At 35.3% G+C, this 17,868-nt stretch overlaps 2 protein-coding genes across 22 annotated transcripts in view; one reads left to right on the forward strand and one right to left on the reverse strand.

Annotated features, from left to right (window-relative positions):
* LOC124425775 (Down syndrome cell adhesion molecule-like protein Dscam2) overlaps nucleotides 1–13,478 on the forward strand; it is a 129,499-nt gene extending 116,021 nt beyond the window's left edge. For 5 of the 7 annotated variants that reach the window (XM_046966634.1, XM_046966631.1, XM_046966633.1 and 2 more), the window contains 12 exons: nucleotides 277–431; nucleotides 2,539–2,720; nucleotides 5,977–6,285; nucleotides 6,780–7,076; nucleotides 8,103–8,238; nucleotides 8,550–8,677; nucleotides 9,418–9,846; nucleotides 9,927–10,211; nucleotides 11,520–11,797; nucleotides 11,976–12,237; nucleotides 12,346–12,427; nucleotides 12,604–13,478. In XM_046966634.1, the coding sequence (XP_046822590.1) occupies nucleotides 277–431; nucleotides 2,539–2,720; nucleotides 5,977–6,285; nucleotides 6,780–7,076; nucleotides 8,103–8,238; nucleotides 8,550–8,677; nucleotides 9,418–9,846; nucleotides 9,927–10,211; nucleotides 11,520–11,797; nucleotides 11,976–12,237; nucleotides 12,346–12,427; nucleotides 12,604–13,021 (2,961 nt within the window). In that variant the 3' untranslated portion in view covers nucleotides 13,022–13,478. Of the gene's footprint in view, nucleotides 1–276; nucleotides 432–2,538; nucleotides 2,721–5,976; nucleotides 6,286–6,779; nucleotides 7,077–8,102; nucleotides 8,239–8,549; nucleotides 8,678–9,417; nucleotides 9,847–9,926; nucleotides 10,212–11,519; nucleotides 11,798–11,975; nucleotides 12,242–12,345; nucleotides 12,428–12,603 lie in introns of all 7 variants that reach the window. The other 2 variants (XM_046966636.1, XM_046966637.1) reach the window with 2 other exon arrangements.
* Nucleotides 13,479–16,773: 3,295 nt separating this feature from the next.
* LOC124425776 (tyrosine-protein phosphatase 99A) overlaps nucleotides 16,774–17,868 on the reverse strand; it is a 339,523-nt gene continuing 338,428 nt past the window's right edge. For all 15 annotated transcript variants that reach the window (XM_046966640.1, XM_046966641.1, XM_046966643.1 and 12 more), the window contains one exon: nucleotides 16,774–17,868. This exon is cut by the window's right edge and continues 5,076 nt beyond it. The gene's annotated coding sequence lies outside the window, so the exon portion shown is untranslated.

Below are 17,868 nucleotides of genomic sequence, written 5' to 3' on the forward strand. Positions count from 1 at the left end.
TTTTTTTTTTTTTTTTTTTTTTTTCTATTGCGAGATATTAAATAAATATATATTTCATTTAATTCGTTTCCAAATGAATTTTCACTTCTCATTCGTATGATAAATAATAAACAATGAAATAATGGATATTGAAGTTTCTCGGAATGATAATATCGGTTATTGATTTTATTTAAACCCAAGTTTGTAATACAATTTGTAATATGTCGAATGATATTGTACTTTTTTAAATGTCTCGTTGATTTTTTGTGGTTCTTGATACATTTCACTTGGATGCAGGCACAAACGGACGGCGAGGTTCCAGGAGGCCCACCTAAGCACGTATCTGTCGAACCATTGGGACCGCAACAACTGAAGATTACTTGGCAACCACCGGATCGATCTCTCTGGAACGGCGAGCTTCTCGGATATACCATCAGCTATACCAATCTCGGGTATCGTTATCTCCTTACCAGTGCTTAGGAATAGTTTCTAGTGCACTTCGTAGTATCCACTATGTCGGTTAACGGAAGCCTTTCTCGTACACGACCATGTACCTACTTAAGTCCCAATCGATTAAACGGATTTTACGATTAACCGCAACAGGATCAATAAAGTAAATCCTATTATAGAACGATCGTTTATCGATCATAATTAAATAATTTATTAGATAATACATTATTTCGATATAGTTTAATAACTGATCTTCTAAATTTCAGATTTTATTTAATAACAGATATTCTAAATTTCCGATTATTATGAGGGAATATCTTTTCACGTTTCTTCTCTCGTCTATTTCCCTTTTTGTTTTCTTTTCTTTTCCTTTTTTGGCTCTTTAGCTTTTCTTCTTTTCTTTTTATACGACTTTTAAGAATTATAGAAAAGAATATTAGACCGCGAAATATATTTCGATTTCTTATTATCTCGAATAATTTCAATTTCGTTGATACATACTTGATACTTGAAACTTGAACGAAAGCCCTCGTAACTTTACGATCGCTCGTAACTTTACGATAAATGAAAAGTTAAAAACACGATGGAAATTGAATTTCTCTCGGGGAAGTTGTGTATATTATTATCGTAACCATCTCGATCGATAAGTTATTCACTTGGCAATCGTTCAAAATCAAAGGAATTAGTTCGGTGGTTAAAACAAAAGGACGTTGAAATGTACAGCTAGAAGGGCACTTGAATAGGGTTTCCTTTTGAAATGATAAATCGTTCTGTTGGATAGGTGAGTGGATGGGATGAGAGAAGAGTAAGGGAAGGATGGGGAAGGGTATAGGGGTGGGGGGTAGATGAGGGAGAGGTACGGATACTTTTTATCACGTATAAGAATCGACGAAGATGCTTCCTTCGAGATCTGAAGCTCGAAAACGAGCAACGTCTACAAACCCACGACGTCGTTCAGCTTTGAATGGCTAACGAGCTTTTTTATCTGCTTAATTATTGTAACTGGAAAGCCGCCAAGACGATCTCTGCTTCTGAACTTCTGAAAATGAAGGTTCTATCTCTCTGCCAGAGTGGGCACTTGGAAAGTTCTGCCATTAATAAGCTTGTTCGAGTAATCATCCGTCTTGACGCGTATGGATCACTGTTTTTCGTGCTGGAAGAACTGGAAAACGTTATTTTCTCTTTCGTTACACTCGACGAGGGAGAAGGAAAAGGATAGAAAGAAGAAGAGGAAGAAGAAGAAGTTGAAGAAGAAGAAGGATCGGAAAACACGTTACGGCTCGTTAACAAGCAATATTCTAGGTAGAAAGGAAAAGTACGGGAAGGTAAGTGTAATTGTGGGAAGGGTGAGAGAAAAAAAAAAGAAAGAAAAAAAAAAAAAAGAAAAAAGGAGAAAAAGGAAAAGGAAAAAGAAAAAAGATAAAAAGAAGTGAGGAGAGATAAAAACCAAGGGGAAACGGATTTAAAACTCGAGAAAGAAATGGAATCAATTTTAATAATACATCGAAAGCTTCATCGTTCGTGGTTATTCGTTCTGAAGAGTTTTAATCATTGGTTCCTCGGATGAAAATAATTGAATCACACTATCTTGATCGAAACATTGAATGTACGAATGCATTGTAATATAAAGAGACCCTATGCGTGAATAAGTGTAATATAGTATGATATACTATAGATATTATCGATTGCTTTATGTTTCCAATCGTATTACTCGTAATACAATTTTTCTTATTCGTACTCGATAGTGGTACTTGGTAGAGAACGCGCGAGTGTTCTTCTTAACAATGAAAAGAGATGGGAGAGGAACGGGGAAAGAGGGAGAGATTTACTAAACCGAGGAAAGATAGAAGAAAAAGAAAAAAAAAGAAAAAGGAAAAAGAAGAGAAAAGAAGAGAAAAGGAAAAGAAAAAGAAAAAAAAGAATAATATCCATTATGGTGGAGGATGTGAAAAGGAGGCGAAAAGGGGTGGGGGGGGGTGGGAGGATTGCCATTTCTCGTTCCAGTTTGTTGTAAGATAGCTCGAGGCGTTTTGAAAATCTGCGTCTTGCGCCTCGTTTTATCTTTCCAGACCAATAGACAACGTTCCCCCCAATGTCATTTTATTCCAGGGTAGATGATCAATCGGTGAATACAACGCGTGTGGGTATCACAGGAAACGGCGACGGTTCCTACGATTACAGACTAACCGGTTTACGAAAATACACTCAGTATAGTATAGTGGTGAAGGCGTTCAATAGCAAAGGAGATGGCCCTGGTTCTGATTTAGTCATGGCACAAACCTTTGAAGATGGTAAGTAAACGTACTATTTTATATACCCTTTTGTACTTTATGGTTATATTTCTTATTTCTTATATTTATCCATAACCATCTTCCTGGTTCCTCGTTTATCCATAATCAACTTAGTTTTTCCTTTTGTTTCTCTCTCTCTCTCTCTCTCTCTCTCTCTCTCTCTCTCTCTCTCTCTCTCTCTCTCGTAACTTTTTTCTTTTTCCATCCAAAGTATTTTAAAATAATATTTAAAATATATACAGGACATATTCATCGTCTTTACATACTTAATTGATCATTACACGAATATACGTATGGTATTTCAGAATTTAATAAAATTCATAAAAGAAAGAATGAAAGATGCATCCAATACGTAGAATTATTACGCGAAATTCATAAATCTGAAAAGCATAAAGCTTCACGGGGAAAGAATCTCTCGTAAAAAAATTGTATTACCGAGGAGATAAAGAAAAAGGAGGAGATAGTGAGATAGAAGGAGTTAGAGATAGAGTGTTAATAAAAAAATTCCGACATATTAGATATACAATAAACTCGGACGCAAGCAAATCTTTTTCTTTCGTTCTCTTTTTGCTTCGTAGAAGAGTGAGGATGGGGGAGGAGAAAGGGGAGTGGGGCGATGAGACCGAAGAGAATTATTATTCATATTTTTCTCATTTTCTCGTTTGAACATACTTTCGTCGAATTGAAAAATAAAGCTCGTGCCGGACGACAATTTTCGATATATATTCGTCTTTTATATTCGTTCGTCGATACTTTTCAAATGGAATTTATTATTTATAATCGGTATAATGTATTATTAGACGTATTAATAATTACGATGAAAACTACCATGTACATATATGATTCTTATTACACAATTGAATTACATTAAGACTTTTTATCTCGAATATTTACAATCATATGAAAATTTATCCTTTTAATGATCGAAGATTGATTTTCAATCTTATCGATGAACGAAGAAAAAGAAGAATAAATGGTAACGATAATAATAATAATAGTAATAACATCCGAAAGATCTCATGTCAGCTCGTAAATCACAGATGTCCATAAACAAGTATCTAACGATCGAATGAACCTCTTAGCGATCGTGAGAGAAGAAACTTCAGGTAAAATGTCACTTGGATCAGGTATTAAGGGAAACGTTTTGTCCGATCATCCATTATTGTCCGATGTACAGATTTCCCTTGTATCGATGTCGTCTCGACGATGAACATCATTCTGGGAACACGTAAGGATATCGTGGAGAAGATAACGTTCAATCACAATTATGTAGTCTAGCTGTCCTGACTTTTTTTTTCTTTTTTTCTTTCTCTCTTTTTTTTTTCTTTTTTTCTTTTTTCTTTTTTCTTTATAGACATACAAAAATTAGCAGAGAATTTTATTACATATCCACAGGTATTATATTCCATTAACGTACGTTAACATTCATTCCCCCGTAAATCTCTTTTCAATTTGATTTCGATAAAGCTTTAGCTCGAACCAACTTGAAAAACATCAAAAGAAATTCTTACTTTATTCGAAGAAATTGAATCTACTTTTCCGATAATACCACTCTTCCGATATAAAACGATACTCTATCCGAATGATAAATTTGTCTAAAAAGGAATCAACGATATACTGCACGCGCTCACTAGAGAGAGAGAGAGAGAGAGAGAGAGAGAGAGAGAGAGAGAGAGAGAGAGAGAGAGAGAGAGAGAGAGAGAGAGACAGAGAGAGAGAGAGACAAACAGACAAAGAAATAGACAGACTAATAGAGAGAAAGAGAGAGAACAGAAAAAAACAACATAAAATAAAATCACGCATGTAATAAGTAAGTAAGTAAGTAAGCAAGCAAGTAAGTAAGTAAGTAAGTAATTATGTATACAACACAAAGAGAAAGAGAAAGAATAACTCTGTTTTGCAAATGGGTCTGCTTAATTCCAAGAGTTTATCTTCCTCCAAAGGTGGAATATTGTTTTAACGGAATGGATAATTATATGCGCGGTTTCCACGTGTCCCGGAATAAAAACTTTGAATTCTCAGAAAACTCATTGGGCATTTCAAGTAGACGCTAACTTCCTACGACGACCCCTTGGAGCCTTAAACCCTCTACTTTTATATCTTTTCTCATTTTCTCATTTTCCTTCTCTCTCTCTCTCTCTCTTTTTTATCTTCACACACTTCTTACTTCCTTCCTTCTCTTACATTTTATATTACCATCGACTGTTCGAATTTTCGGAACAATTTCCCTTATCTGATTTGATTATATTAATAATTATTCGCCGTATCGTTCGTAAAACTTTTCAAACGAACTACCCCTCACTCCTCCCTGAATCCCTTCCCCAGTTCTTCCTCCTTCATCCACTTGTTCTCTATTGAGAGAGGGAAAGGGAACGAGGAGGACACGGGGGGAGGGTGGGGGGTGAAAGTACAGTAAAGGTAGAGATGGGATTCTATTAAAGTTGTAACTACCGGCGACGTTACCGACTACCACGATACGCCCGCGAGCGTTTACGTTCTTAGACGTTGCACGGTAGAAAGCTTGTTCTCGTAGATTTAACCCCCCACCCCCATCTCCCCTTTTCTATCTCTATCTCTATCTCTCTCTCTCTCTCTCTCTCTCTCTCTCTCTCTCTCTCTCTGTCTGTCTGTCTGTCTGTCTTTCTTTCTCTTTCCCGATTTCGAGCTCACTCCTTTCCTTTAGACTATGTATACACATAGATCCAAGAGCGTTTTGTTAAAAGGATCCTAATTGAAAGTGATCTTGCTCGTTGAAGTTACCGTACGATACTCCTTTAGCTCTCTGACCGATCGTTCCCAGCTGACTTTGATTCTTGAATTCAATAAGATTTTAACCATTTTATACTTGGACTATACACCTTCTTATCGACTTAACTTTTTTAGAATATCGTAATAGTAAAGTTGAGTAAAAGAGATATCGATTGACAATATCTTTTGTTTTCTTCTCCCGTATTTTTTTTTTCTTTTCTCTCTCTTTTTCTTTTCTTTTTTTTCTTTTTTTTTTTTTTTTTTTTTGTAAATAAAACTTTCGTCAATCTTGTCAGAGATTATTTCGCGTAGAATTTAATTTAGATCGATTTATCTTTCGACCTTTTCAAACTATACGCGTATGTCCATATAAAAGTATTCACGAGGAATAAGTTAAACTCACGTAAAAGTAGGAGGAATAGTACTAGTAGTAGTAGGAGGAGGAGGAGACGGAGGAGGAGGATCGTAGAGGTATAGAGGAAAATTTACGATATACGATTTGACACAGTTCCAAGCGCGCCACCGCAGAACGTGGCCTGCACCGCTTTGACCGGGCAGAACATTCAGGTGACCTGGAAACCACCACCTTCCGACAAAGTTCACGGGGTCGTGCAAGGATACAAGCTCCTGTACGAAGCAGCCAGCGGCGTCGCCTCCGAATCACAAACCGGTCGAGAAACGAAAATCAGTCATGCACTTAGCACGGTATTACATGGTCTAAGTCCTTACACGAACTATACCGTTCAGGTCTTGGCATATACCAAAGCTGGGGAAGGTGTCAGCAGCAGTCCTGCCTCTTGCACTACCGAGGAAACTGGTAAATCATTTGAAACAACTTTGTCAAATTAGAAAATCATTCATCGATCATCATCCAGTCATAAATTTTGAATCTTTTATTTTCTTTGTTTTTTTTTTTTTTCTTTTTTTCTCTTCTTTTCTTTTTCCTTATTCTTTATTAAATTAATCACAAACACTTATCAATCGAATTAGCCTGTTCATACGGAAATTATTCGTTGTCCGACCTATTAACTATTCAAAGTGTGTAATCTGAAATTGACTGCGGTAAAGTTTGCATAGAAACTACTCTTGAAACTGGCTGCTTTATCTATTCCTATGTGCATATAATATCTGTATACGTAAATAATTTAAGAGAATGAGATCCAAGTCATATTATATTGTTTCTCTACTTACTAATCATAATTATATACGGTTGTCATGATCGTATTCGATTTATTTTTATTACGTTGAACACGGAATTGCTTGTATAATAAAATGATTTCAACGAATCGATGATAATATGTCCATATGTAGCTCCGGATGCACCAGAACGTGTTAAGGCTGTAGCAAGTGGCGAAGATTCAGTAGTAATATCTTGGCTACCACCTCGTCGACCGAACGGAGTTCTTACCAAATACACCGTTTTTATTCGAGTTTTGGACCAGGGCCAGGAAGTAAAGATCAGTAAGAGTCCGTTGCCTGCGCAGAACTTGCATCATGAGGTGACCGGTTTGAAGTTACGCGAGTCCTATGAAGCTTGGGTCGCGGCCTCGACTAAAATAGGCCAGGGTACTGGTACTCTGGCCATCAAACTTCAACCAAGCACTACAGGTAAGCCAGCCTCAGGCGTTTCTCGAGAACTTCCTTTGCGAAATACATTACTTACCTTAGAGAGAGAGAGAGAGAGAGAGAAAGAGAAAAAGAAAGAGAAAGAGAGAGAGAAAGAGAGAATGTCTTTAGAAGTCTTCACTCGAAGCTGACAAGTCCGAGAACAATCAACTTTTATCCTTTTTTTTCTTTTTCTTTTTCTTTTTTCTTTTTTTGTTGTTTCTTTTTTTTTTTTTTTTTTTTGTTTTTATTAACGAGTAACAAACTTTAAATAACTGTAAGAAAACATGTTCGGTGTAAACGTCTCGATTCTCTCTCAAAACTCAAATTGTCTATTTTATTTAGGGTTAACGTTAAAATTGACCTAAATGATCAGACACATTGTCAGACACGTTTTATTGTTATCTTTATTTCCTATCGAAAGAAATTGATTCAATGGCAATGATCAAATTTCGATATTATTTAGCTTGATAGCTTTTAAAACGATCAAAATCTGACGCGAAACAAATAAATCGTACAAGTTTCATTTTTATTTTCCTATTTTTTTTTTTTTTCTTTTTTTTTCTATTAATAAAACAGAAGAGCATTTATATCGTATAGTCGTTCTTTTCTTTTTTTTTTTTACATACCATAACGTACCTATATCCTCCGAAATATACTTCATAACTCATGTTCTCATGATATTGACAATGATTAAGCATTTTTCGCGAGACTTCGTCCACAACATATATTTTGCTCGCTCTCAAACTTATGATTAACGTTCATTCTTAACTCGTAACTTAACATTAACGTTCTATCCAAACATTATATTTACTCGGATAAATGACATTTCGATGTTCTAATTACAGTCCTGAATCAATCAATCAATTGATTAATATCGTTCGATATATTATATCGATAGGAGATATTTAAAATTTATATTTTTGTCAATTGATATTAATGATGTGAATGTAAAATGAATGGGGGGGGGGAAAAAAAATAATAATAAAAAAAGGGAAAAAAATTAATTCTTTCCCCTATCATTATCAGTTCCAGCTGCAATAATATCATTTGGTATTCCTATCGTGGTACCATGGAGAGTCGACGTTAATATGGCTTGCCTTTCGGTTGGAAATCCACGACCTACAGTCGAGTGGAGACGAGCTGATGTGAAGTTGCATCAGAAGTAAGTAGAGGCATACTTTTCGAGTCACTCTACCGAGCGATGAGCAAAGTTCTTGGCTCTAAAGTAATCCTTTAATCTTGTTAGCGGTTACCTCCAACTTCCGGCATTATTTTAACGGCCATTTTGCTATAGAAAATAACTTTGCACGTTACTTCGAAAGCCGTTAATGAAGCTGATGGACGGATAAAGAGAGAGAGAGAGAGAGAGAGAGAGAGAGAGAGAGAGAGAGAGAGAGAGAAACTGAAACGTATCGTCGTCTTATTAAGACAAACGTAAAGTTAAATTTGTTTGTTATATTTTTATTATTTCAGCTATGATTTAGGTCCGGATAATACTCTTACTCTGAGGAGCGTTCAAAGGAGTCACGAGGGCAATTATTCCTGCCACGTGAAGAACTCTCTTGGGTCTGACGAGATCACTTACACATTGCAGGTGCAAGGTACGTAAGATCTTCGTTTTGAAAAGTTAGTGTAAGCGGATTTGTTATTTCGCTCTGTTGATTTCTTTTTTATCTTTTTTTTTCTTTCCTGTTTTTCTTGTTTTCTCTTTTTCTTTCCTTCTTTTTCCCCCGTCTTCGAGAAAATCGTTCAACTTTGAAAGACAAGATATTTAAAAGGAAACAAAAAAAGAAAATAGAAAGGAAGAAAAAAAAATCGATTCCCCTTAAGTCGACGTTGAAAATCCGTGCGTAATCGATGGAGAGAAGGAGAGTGGAAACTCGTTAAAACTTAAAGTTTAAGATAGTCTTCTTCTGCCAATACCAAGATGCATATACATAGCCTTTGATGGTAATCTTAGTGTACATAAGAAACACTCGAAGGATTTTAAAGCTGAGCCATATCACTGAGGATAGGATCGTTATAAGCTTATGGCTCTTCCTTTTTCCACGTAGCAAATTTTACACGTATAAAACAATAGAAATGTAATAGAACCGATACGTTCTTGAAAGATGAGTAATGGTATATTCTCTTGTCTAAAGTAAAGCATTCTAACGGACGCGACGAAATCTCGCTCGATTCGTGTTCCCACAAGGATGGATTGAAGATTGTTGTATAGTACTAGTCGAGTCGAGTTGAGTCGAGTCGAGTCGAGTCGAGTCGAGTCGAGTCGGCATTGCTTTCCGCCCTTGTTTCGTCGTCGAACGTCGGACAAGTTCTAATTGGTAAACTTTATGCATAGTTCCGCCGACTCCGCCAACGCTTCTGGCAACCGGCACAACGACCGACGCCGTTCAGTTACAATGGAAACAGGGAGACAACGGTGGTGCACCCATTAAAGGATTTCTCTTGGCTTATCGTCGTGAGTTCGCCGAGTGGGAGGAAGTGCTTCTCGACCGCAGAGCCAGTACACATCTTCTCGAGGGTTTGCAATGTGGTACCAGGTATCAGTTCACTCTTGCTGCCTTCAATAAAATAGGCAGCGGTAGTGCTAGCAAAATCGAAACTGCTAAGACAAATGGCTCAAAACCTATACCACCTTCCAAGCATCATCTTGTCAAGACCAATCAGACATTTATCAACTTAGAATTAGCATCATGGCAGGACGGAGGTTGTCCGCTTCTTTATTTTGTTGTTGAATATAGAAGGCCACCTGGAGATTGGTTGTTAGGTGAGTTAACAATGTTATATTCATTTTGATATGTCCTCTTCGAAAAGAGCTTTCCAGGAACTCGTCCGTGTACCTTTCAGTGTCCAATAATGTTCCACCCCAATTGAGGTACACCGTAACAGATCTAGAAAGCGGAACGAACTACGAGCTACGTGTGACAGCTTACAACAATGCCGGATCCACCCAGGCCGAGTACTTGTTCACCACCCTGTCACAGAGTGGCAACATCCGGCTGCACGAGGACCAACCCCAGGAAGCTGAAAATACGCCCCTATATCTTGACGCTCACGTATTGGCACCGAGCGTCATTTCGGTTCTCGCTGTAATCCTAGCTGTTGGTGGTGTTTGTTTCTGTTTAAAAACTCGTAAGTATCGTCGAATTATTATTCCAATACCTATATAATAAAATGAATTCTTTTCTATTTTAATTTCAATAGAATCCTTTCTCATTTCTTTTCCATACTATTTTAATATCTTTATAATAATACATAGTATTATCAAATTTGTACATTTTATTCGTTTTTATATTCTCTTGTTCTATTTGTTTTTCTTTCTCTTTGTCGTTCTTAATAACGCCCTGTTTCGATAGAGAGAATCGATTTGCGAACGAGTCAATGAGAAGTACTATCGAAGTTCATAAATCGACGTGTCGACAGGTTGACTGTATACGTACACGACCATCCCATCAGAAATTTGCATTAAGCCAGAGGGAATGCTCGGTAGTACTCTGCTCCTCCTCCTCTTCCTCCTCCTCCTCCCCCTCCCCCTCCCCCTCCTTCTCCTCCTCTTCCTCCCTACCGTTATCCACTATCCAAGCCACTTGTCGCACAGACAAGAGTAACCAAATATCGAAGAGTCGTACTCCAATTACGAGAGAAAAAGAGGGAGAGAGAGAGAGAGAGAGAGAGAGAGAGAGAGAGAGAAAAAAGTACCAGTAGCTTTTAAGAGTTTCTATCTCTCGGCGTCATTGGGATTTCACTTGAACGGGTGGAAGTCAAGGAACGACCGAAGAATTTCTGTAAAACTCACTTGACTCTCTCGTCTCATCGGTTTTTACTTTAACCAGACGATGTAACATCGTCGATTCAACTTCGCGAATCTGAAGGAAATTTTTTCTTTTTTCTTTTTTCTTTTTTTCCTTTTTTTTTTTTTTTTTCTTTCCACAATTTCACTAACTATTATGAAAAGTGAATTTAACACGTATCGAATATTTTCACGTCATATTATATGATTCATCCTAGCTTGACATATTCTCCAACTTTTTCATGAAATTCTAATTCACTCTAAATTTATATATATGTATATATATATATATATATATATCCTTCTTACGTATATCATCTTTTCTCTGATGGTTTCAAGGGACCTCTATAGGTACCTAATTATACATTACTTTGGTCGAGTTAAATAATGCAGTAGATTCGGCCGTAACTTCGCACCGTAAACTTTCCAACGTCAGTGCCTGTAATAGTTTCATGAGGGTTTTAAAAGCGTGGATGGCATATGAAATTAGAAAACACGATGGCGATATCCGTTTACGAGTAATTCTCTTTCACTTTCTATCTCTCTCTCTCTCTCTCTCTCTCTCTCTCTTTCTCTTTTTCTTTGTGTGGTAAATTATATTTTTATATGTCTAAATATATTATATCGACGATCATACTTAATAATTTCAGATCCAGAAAGATCAGGAGTCGTGAACGATCCAAATTCACAAACGCAGGTGGCTCTGGACAATAAACAAAATACCGAACAAAGGGAACAGTATTATGCGACTGTAAGGAAACCGGGACAACAATCACCACCCTGTCGTGAGGTGAGCGCCCTGAAACGAATACCAGAATATCCTGAAGACATTTATCCGTACGCGACCTTCAATGTGCCCGAGCAGGAAAATCCAACGCGACAGGCATTCTTCTACGAACGCAGCGAGACGATGCTTCAGGGCGCTCAAGTGAGTAAAAAATAATTGATGTTAATTTATATTGACATTGGATTTATATTAATGACTTATTATTATTATTATTATTATCGTTATTATTATTATTATTATTATTATTATTATTTATTTCTCGTTCTTTTTCGTTCTTCTTTTTTTCTTTTCTTTTTTCTTTGTTTCTTGATTGTTGCAGAACAAAAGATTTCAATGCGACGTGGATCAGTACACAAAAGTACGTGGTAGGGCACGTCGCAAATCAAAATCGTTCAAGTCAGAATCCGAAGAATACGATACTTTGGGTTCAGACAGCGATACCGAAGTTGGTACCAGTAGCCGAACCGAATCATCCAATCATTTAGACGATTCCGGGCCAACATCATTAATGGCCAGATCACCAGGACCAAACTCCGTCGGTCAGAGGGAACAACGACTAGCTTTGGTCCCGGTTCATCATAGTAAGTTAGTATTCGGTTTTCTGTGTCGAAGCCACCCACAGCTTTATATATTCAACCGCTACTAACCACTCACCTTTACCGCATCAACGTGTCGCGTGCACATTCCAGATGTGCTGTACATTTCGAGTACATCAACGGAGCCGTCACCAATTTCTGAGAGGAAGACCTTTCCCAGGCTCGAGAAACAAAGGTCAGATAGCAGCTTCTTGATCGCCTTTCTTTTATCGTTTCTTTTTGTTTTGTTTTTTTTTTTTTTTCTTTTTTTTTAATTATTATCCATTTAGATATTTTCATTGTCTTCGATTTGTCTTAGATCGGTATTACAATATAAAATTGTTTAAAAGAATGAATATCGTTACAAATTAGAAGCCGAGGAGCAACACCGGACATCGCGATCGATGGACGTATATCAGGGATGCTACGAGCCGTGAAACTCTCGGAATCAGGAATGCATCCTTACTCGAGAGGCACGTCACCGAGTCACCCGAATCGTCAAGGTTCCTGCGACCGATTAGGGAAGGAACAGAATTCGAGGAAATCGGTGGAATCTCTATGTCTTCTCGAGGAACCTGGTTCCTCGAGAATGAGCAGGAGAGACGAGGATTGGGGCAGCGAGCTGTCAACATTGGAATTGAAACCACCAACGGGCTTCACGGATGCTCACGAGACCAGCGAGGCCGAGTGCGACATAGACATGAAGCTAAGGCTTCACAGGAAAAGAAACGCTCTCGCTTCTAACAGCTCGCTGTCTAAATCGCCAAAGGACTTTACTATTACCGTCTAAGTGTTAATCAAATATCAAACTACAATCGAAAAAAAAAAAAAGAAGAAGAAGAAGAAGAAAAGAGAGAGAGAGAGAGAGAGAGAGAGAGATCCGAACAAAAGGATTAAAAGGGGTATTACGGAAATTTCGAAAGAGAAGAAAAGAAGGAAAAAATTCAAAACAAAAAAAAAAAGATTAAAAGGAAAAAACGACAAAAAAAATATATAAAAAAAAGAAAAATAAAAAATAAAAAAGCATTAATAATTAATAAAGAAACATGCAAATAAAGGAAAACGAAAACCGAGCATGATTGAGTGTTATTTCAAAAATGGTATTTCTTCGTTTCGAAATACTTTCGTCGATTAATATGTTCCGCCAAAGCTGCTTCGCTAACGAAGAATTTCAGATTGACTGTCTTTACGAACGACTGCTACGTCAACGATCCCATTTACAATAAAGACGTATTTTTGTAGAAAAATGCGATCGAGTGCTATGCCTTTTTACTCTTTTTTCTAACTACCTCTTCCTCTTCTTCTTCCTACATTATACGTATACGTATATTTAGAATTTTTAAGATCAAAAAAGAAAAGAAAAAAAAGAAGTCAGAAAAGCAAATTCAATTTTCAACGCAAATGTAAATCTTTTTTTCCCGATCTAATCGCAATTTGAATGATTTTTTTCGATTATGAGAAATGATAGCCATATATAAACGGCAACGTGCATGCCATTTAGTAGTTGCGGTTATAAATGAAACGTCAATCAACTTAATTGCGAAGCTTATCAACAACGCGTCAATCAAACTACCACGAGACAGAAATTCAATTTTCGAACGAGTCTCCGAGAGAAGGAAACAAGGAAAGAGATAGATAGACAGACAGACAGAGAGAGAGAAAGAGAGAGAGAGAGAGAGAGAGAGAGAGAGAGAAAGAGAGAGAGAAAGAGAGATAGGAAACTATAGTCATCTCGTATCGACGGTTGATAAATAAGATTCGTATCAAGTAGCTCGTTGTCGTCGTCGTCCTATTCCAAGTTGAGAGAGAGAGAGAGAGAGAGAAAACGCGATAATTAAAAATTTTAATAAAAAATGTAGTAATCGTTCTGTGATTCCTATTACATTTATTTTTTCATCCGTCATTTGTTAAATCACAATGAGTGCAAGTACACATTACAAATTTTGTGCTTTTCGTATTTTCGTTACATATTGCATTAGGCGTACGATTAAACGTGATTTTCTCGAGTTATTGAAAAACCTTTGTTATTATAAAATAATTACGCACGCGAACGATGATATTATAGCCATTCTAACAGACTTTTCGCTCCTATACAAATTATCTTTTCCTTCGGTTTTTATAAATTGTTGATCCATAATTTTTCAGGACGATCCGAGAAGAGTAACACTGTATTCATCGATTTTCTTTTTCTCTTGATTAATTTTTATAAATATTTCATTTGATACGAAGTTTACGTAAGTACGTAAGTATGATTACGATGTTAATTTAATTTATGTATTTATACTATAAAGATATTTATAGCACAGTATCTCAGAGGAGTATCGTTGAGCTCGTTCTCTTTTGATCGATTTAAAGCTGCGCAAAACTTAATCGAAATATAATATTAACGAAGTTGAAAAAAAGAAAAAAAAAATAAATAAATAAATAAATGACAATTTCTTTGAAAGTTTTTAAATATAAAGATAAGCATTATCTTCTTTCTCATTAATTGACATTAATGCACTTACCTGTTAAAATCTTGTATCAAGATGAAAATTAATTAATTAATTGTCTAAAAAAGTTTTCTTTTCTCTTTTCCTTTGTTTTTTATTTTTTATTATTTTTTTCTTTTTTTGTTTCTAGAAAGCCAGAGAATCCGCATTCAATCGCGTTCTTAATTTAGATTATTTATAACAAATTAACGAAAGATAGAGAGAGAGAGAGAGAGAGAGAGAGAGAGAGAGAGAGAGAGAGAAAGAAAGAGAGAGAGAGAGAGAGAGAGAGAGAGAATCGAAGGGAAGATTAAAAAAAAAAAGAAGGAAAAAAGATTTTTAAAATATTAAAAAAAAAAGAAAAAATAAAAAAATAGCAAAATTACATTTTTCCATCAATCGATCCAGCTGTGTTTCCCGATGTAAAAGTAAATAATAATTAACATTTGAAAATTTCGCCCAGCGCGTATTCGTAATTCAGATCACTCGACAACGTTCGATTCGAGACGACATACAATCTTTATTTTTTCCTTTCTCGTAGACATTATTAGTAATCGTTTTGTACAAATAGAAGTGTGGCACGATAGCGTGCTTTTATGCGATATCATAATTCAGCTTTCTCCCGTTTCATTTTTCATATCTATTGGTTTTCTTTCGCTTTTCTTTCTTATCTCCTTTTATTCTTTCGTTTTTGTTTTTCTTCTTTTTTCGCTTCTTTTTGTTTTCTCCTTTTTTTTTTTTTTCTTTTTCTTTAACATGAGAAATTAAATCCCCATAGCAATTATATATGTGTGTGTGTGTGTGTATATATATATACACGGTGTTTCTAAAATAGCTTTATCAAACTTCAGCAACACATATAACGTTGACGTCAGGCATATAAATAAATTAAGAAATATTATGCGAAAAGTAAATCGTCGAAAGAATTATGATAATCGTTGTCCGATTTATTGTTTACTGAGCAATTGATTGATTTAGTTTTAATTTAAATAAGAAAAAGAAAAAGAAAAGAAAAAAAAAAAAAGAAAAGAAAGAACGTGTTCGAAGATTGATTAGGAAATTTTCATGGTAACACCTTATATATATATATATATATATATATATATATATATATATATATATAAATATTCCTTTTTTATGATTATCGCTGAAACCGAACAATAAGCATCCTTCGTCTATCTTAGCGAAAAATCTCTTTTTGCTTCTTCTGTTTTTTTTTTCTTCTTCTTCTTATTCTTTTACTCCTGTAAATTTCTTTCCTTTAGCATTAGAAAGGCAGTGCGAAACAACGGTACATAAGTATATAGAAAGAAGGAATTTGTTATTGTAATTCCCGAGAATCACAATCTTTGATCGTCTTTTATATATATATATATCTTATATATTATGTATATAACGACAGAAATGGCTGCTCATTGTTGTCACGTATTAATGACGTGTTTGATGAGAAAAAATCATTGACATTGTCTAAAGATCCAAAACGGAATATGTAAGTGTGTATGTGTGTGTGTGCGTGTGTATGTATAAGTATAGAAAGAGAAAGAGAAAGAGAGAGAGAGAGAGAGAGAGAGAGAAAATGAAAAATAGAAATAGATTCATTTTGTAAGATCGTCGAGCCATGTCGAAACACTTCGCTGTTTTCGAAGAACGAAAGTTTTTCTTCTGTTTAAATTATCGGATAAGATTTTCTTAGTACCTGGAAACATCGTCTTGAATACGCATAATATTTAAATTAATCGATTATCATCGTGTAAGCCTGCATAAAGAAATTGCATATCTCTCAATGCATTCCTTTTCTACGTAAGACAATCTTGATTGGTTACACTGTAAATAAAAGGAAGAATAAAATTAAAGAGAAAAGCAAACAATGAAATAGAAAAATCGTATGAATGAATGGATGAATGTATCGAATTTGTTTAATGATTTGTCCTGAAAATTGTAAAATAATCTATCGGAAGAAAGGTTGAGGTAGATCAGAAAACAAAAAAAAAAAGAAAAGAAGAAAAAAAGAAAAGAAGAAAAATATATATAGAGAATGTGAATATTGGGATAAACAATAAAACGTTTGAGATACTTACAAAAAGATTTACATGTATTAATTACGCATCGCTACTTAACGGAATAGTCACAGCACGTGCATGTGCAAATTTTATAAGGATTTTCAATCTGGTGTGGGGGCTTTTAACGAAAATTTTCTTTACGGTTATATAATATATATATATATATATATATATATATATACATATATATAATAACGATAATACGTACAAGGACAATCATTCCTACGCGTGGAAAATAACGGGTCTCCTTTTTTCGAGCAAACAGCCATAAAACGCAACCTCACTTTAAGGATAGGTAGGATGCATTTATTTGAACGTGTATGCTGTGTGTATGTGTGTGTGTGTGTGTTTGTTTATGATATTTAAATTCCTCCTTCTCACTTTTCTTTCGGTACAACGGATTACAAAAGGCAATAAGAAAAAGAGAGCAAAAAAAAGAAAAAAAAAAAAGAAAAATTGAAAAAAGCCAAAAAAAAAGAAAAGGAGAAAAACAAAGAAGAAAAGTTAGAGAAGAAGGAAGATCGATGAAGAAGAAATTGTTTAACAAAGAACAATTGTGAAATGTGAATATCGATGTGGAGAAAGTGAGGAAACAATGAAGAGGTGAGAAATGAACGATAAAAAAAAAAAAAAAAAAAAACAAAAAACAATAAAAAAAAAAAAAAAGAAAAGAAAGATTGGAAAGAAAGTGTGCGCGTCGCCTTACGAATATTACGTTGACTAGAGTCTAATTTATCTGTCTCTATATATACACCTAATCTTTTGTTTTTAATTCTCGAATTACACGCGAGTGATCGTGATTTTTTATCTAATTACGATCATTCTCATTTATATATATATATATATATATATATATATATATATATATATATATATATATATCATCGTATTTAGGCGCCTATCTCTGTTTTCTTTTCTTCTTTTTTCTTCCTCCCCGTTATCCATATAGGTACATATACAATAATTACGTAATATCGTAAAATACAGTACAGTGTTCTCCGCTCTTCGTCCGACGAGATAGCGCACCGCATGACAATTTTTTTTTTTTTGTTTTTTCTGTTTCTTTTTCTTTTTTTTTTTTTTCAAACACATTATAAATGAGAAGA

The sequence above is a fragment of the Vespa crabro genome, chromosome 7 (genome assembly GCF_910589235.1).
Source record: "Vespa crabro chromosome 7, iyVesCrab1.2, whole genome shotgun sequence".
NCBI classification, from domain to species: Eukaryota; Metazoa; Arthropoda; class Insecta; order Hymenoptera; family Vespidae; genus Vespa; species Vespa crabro.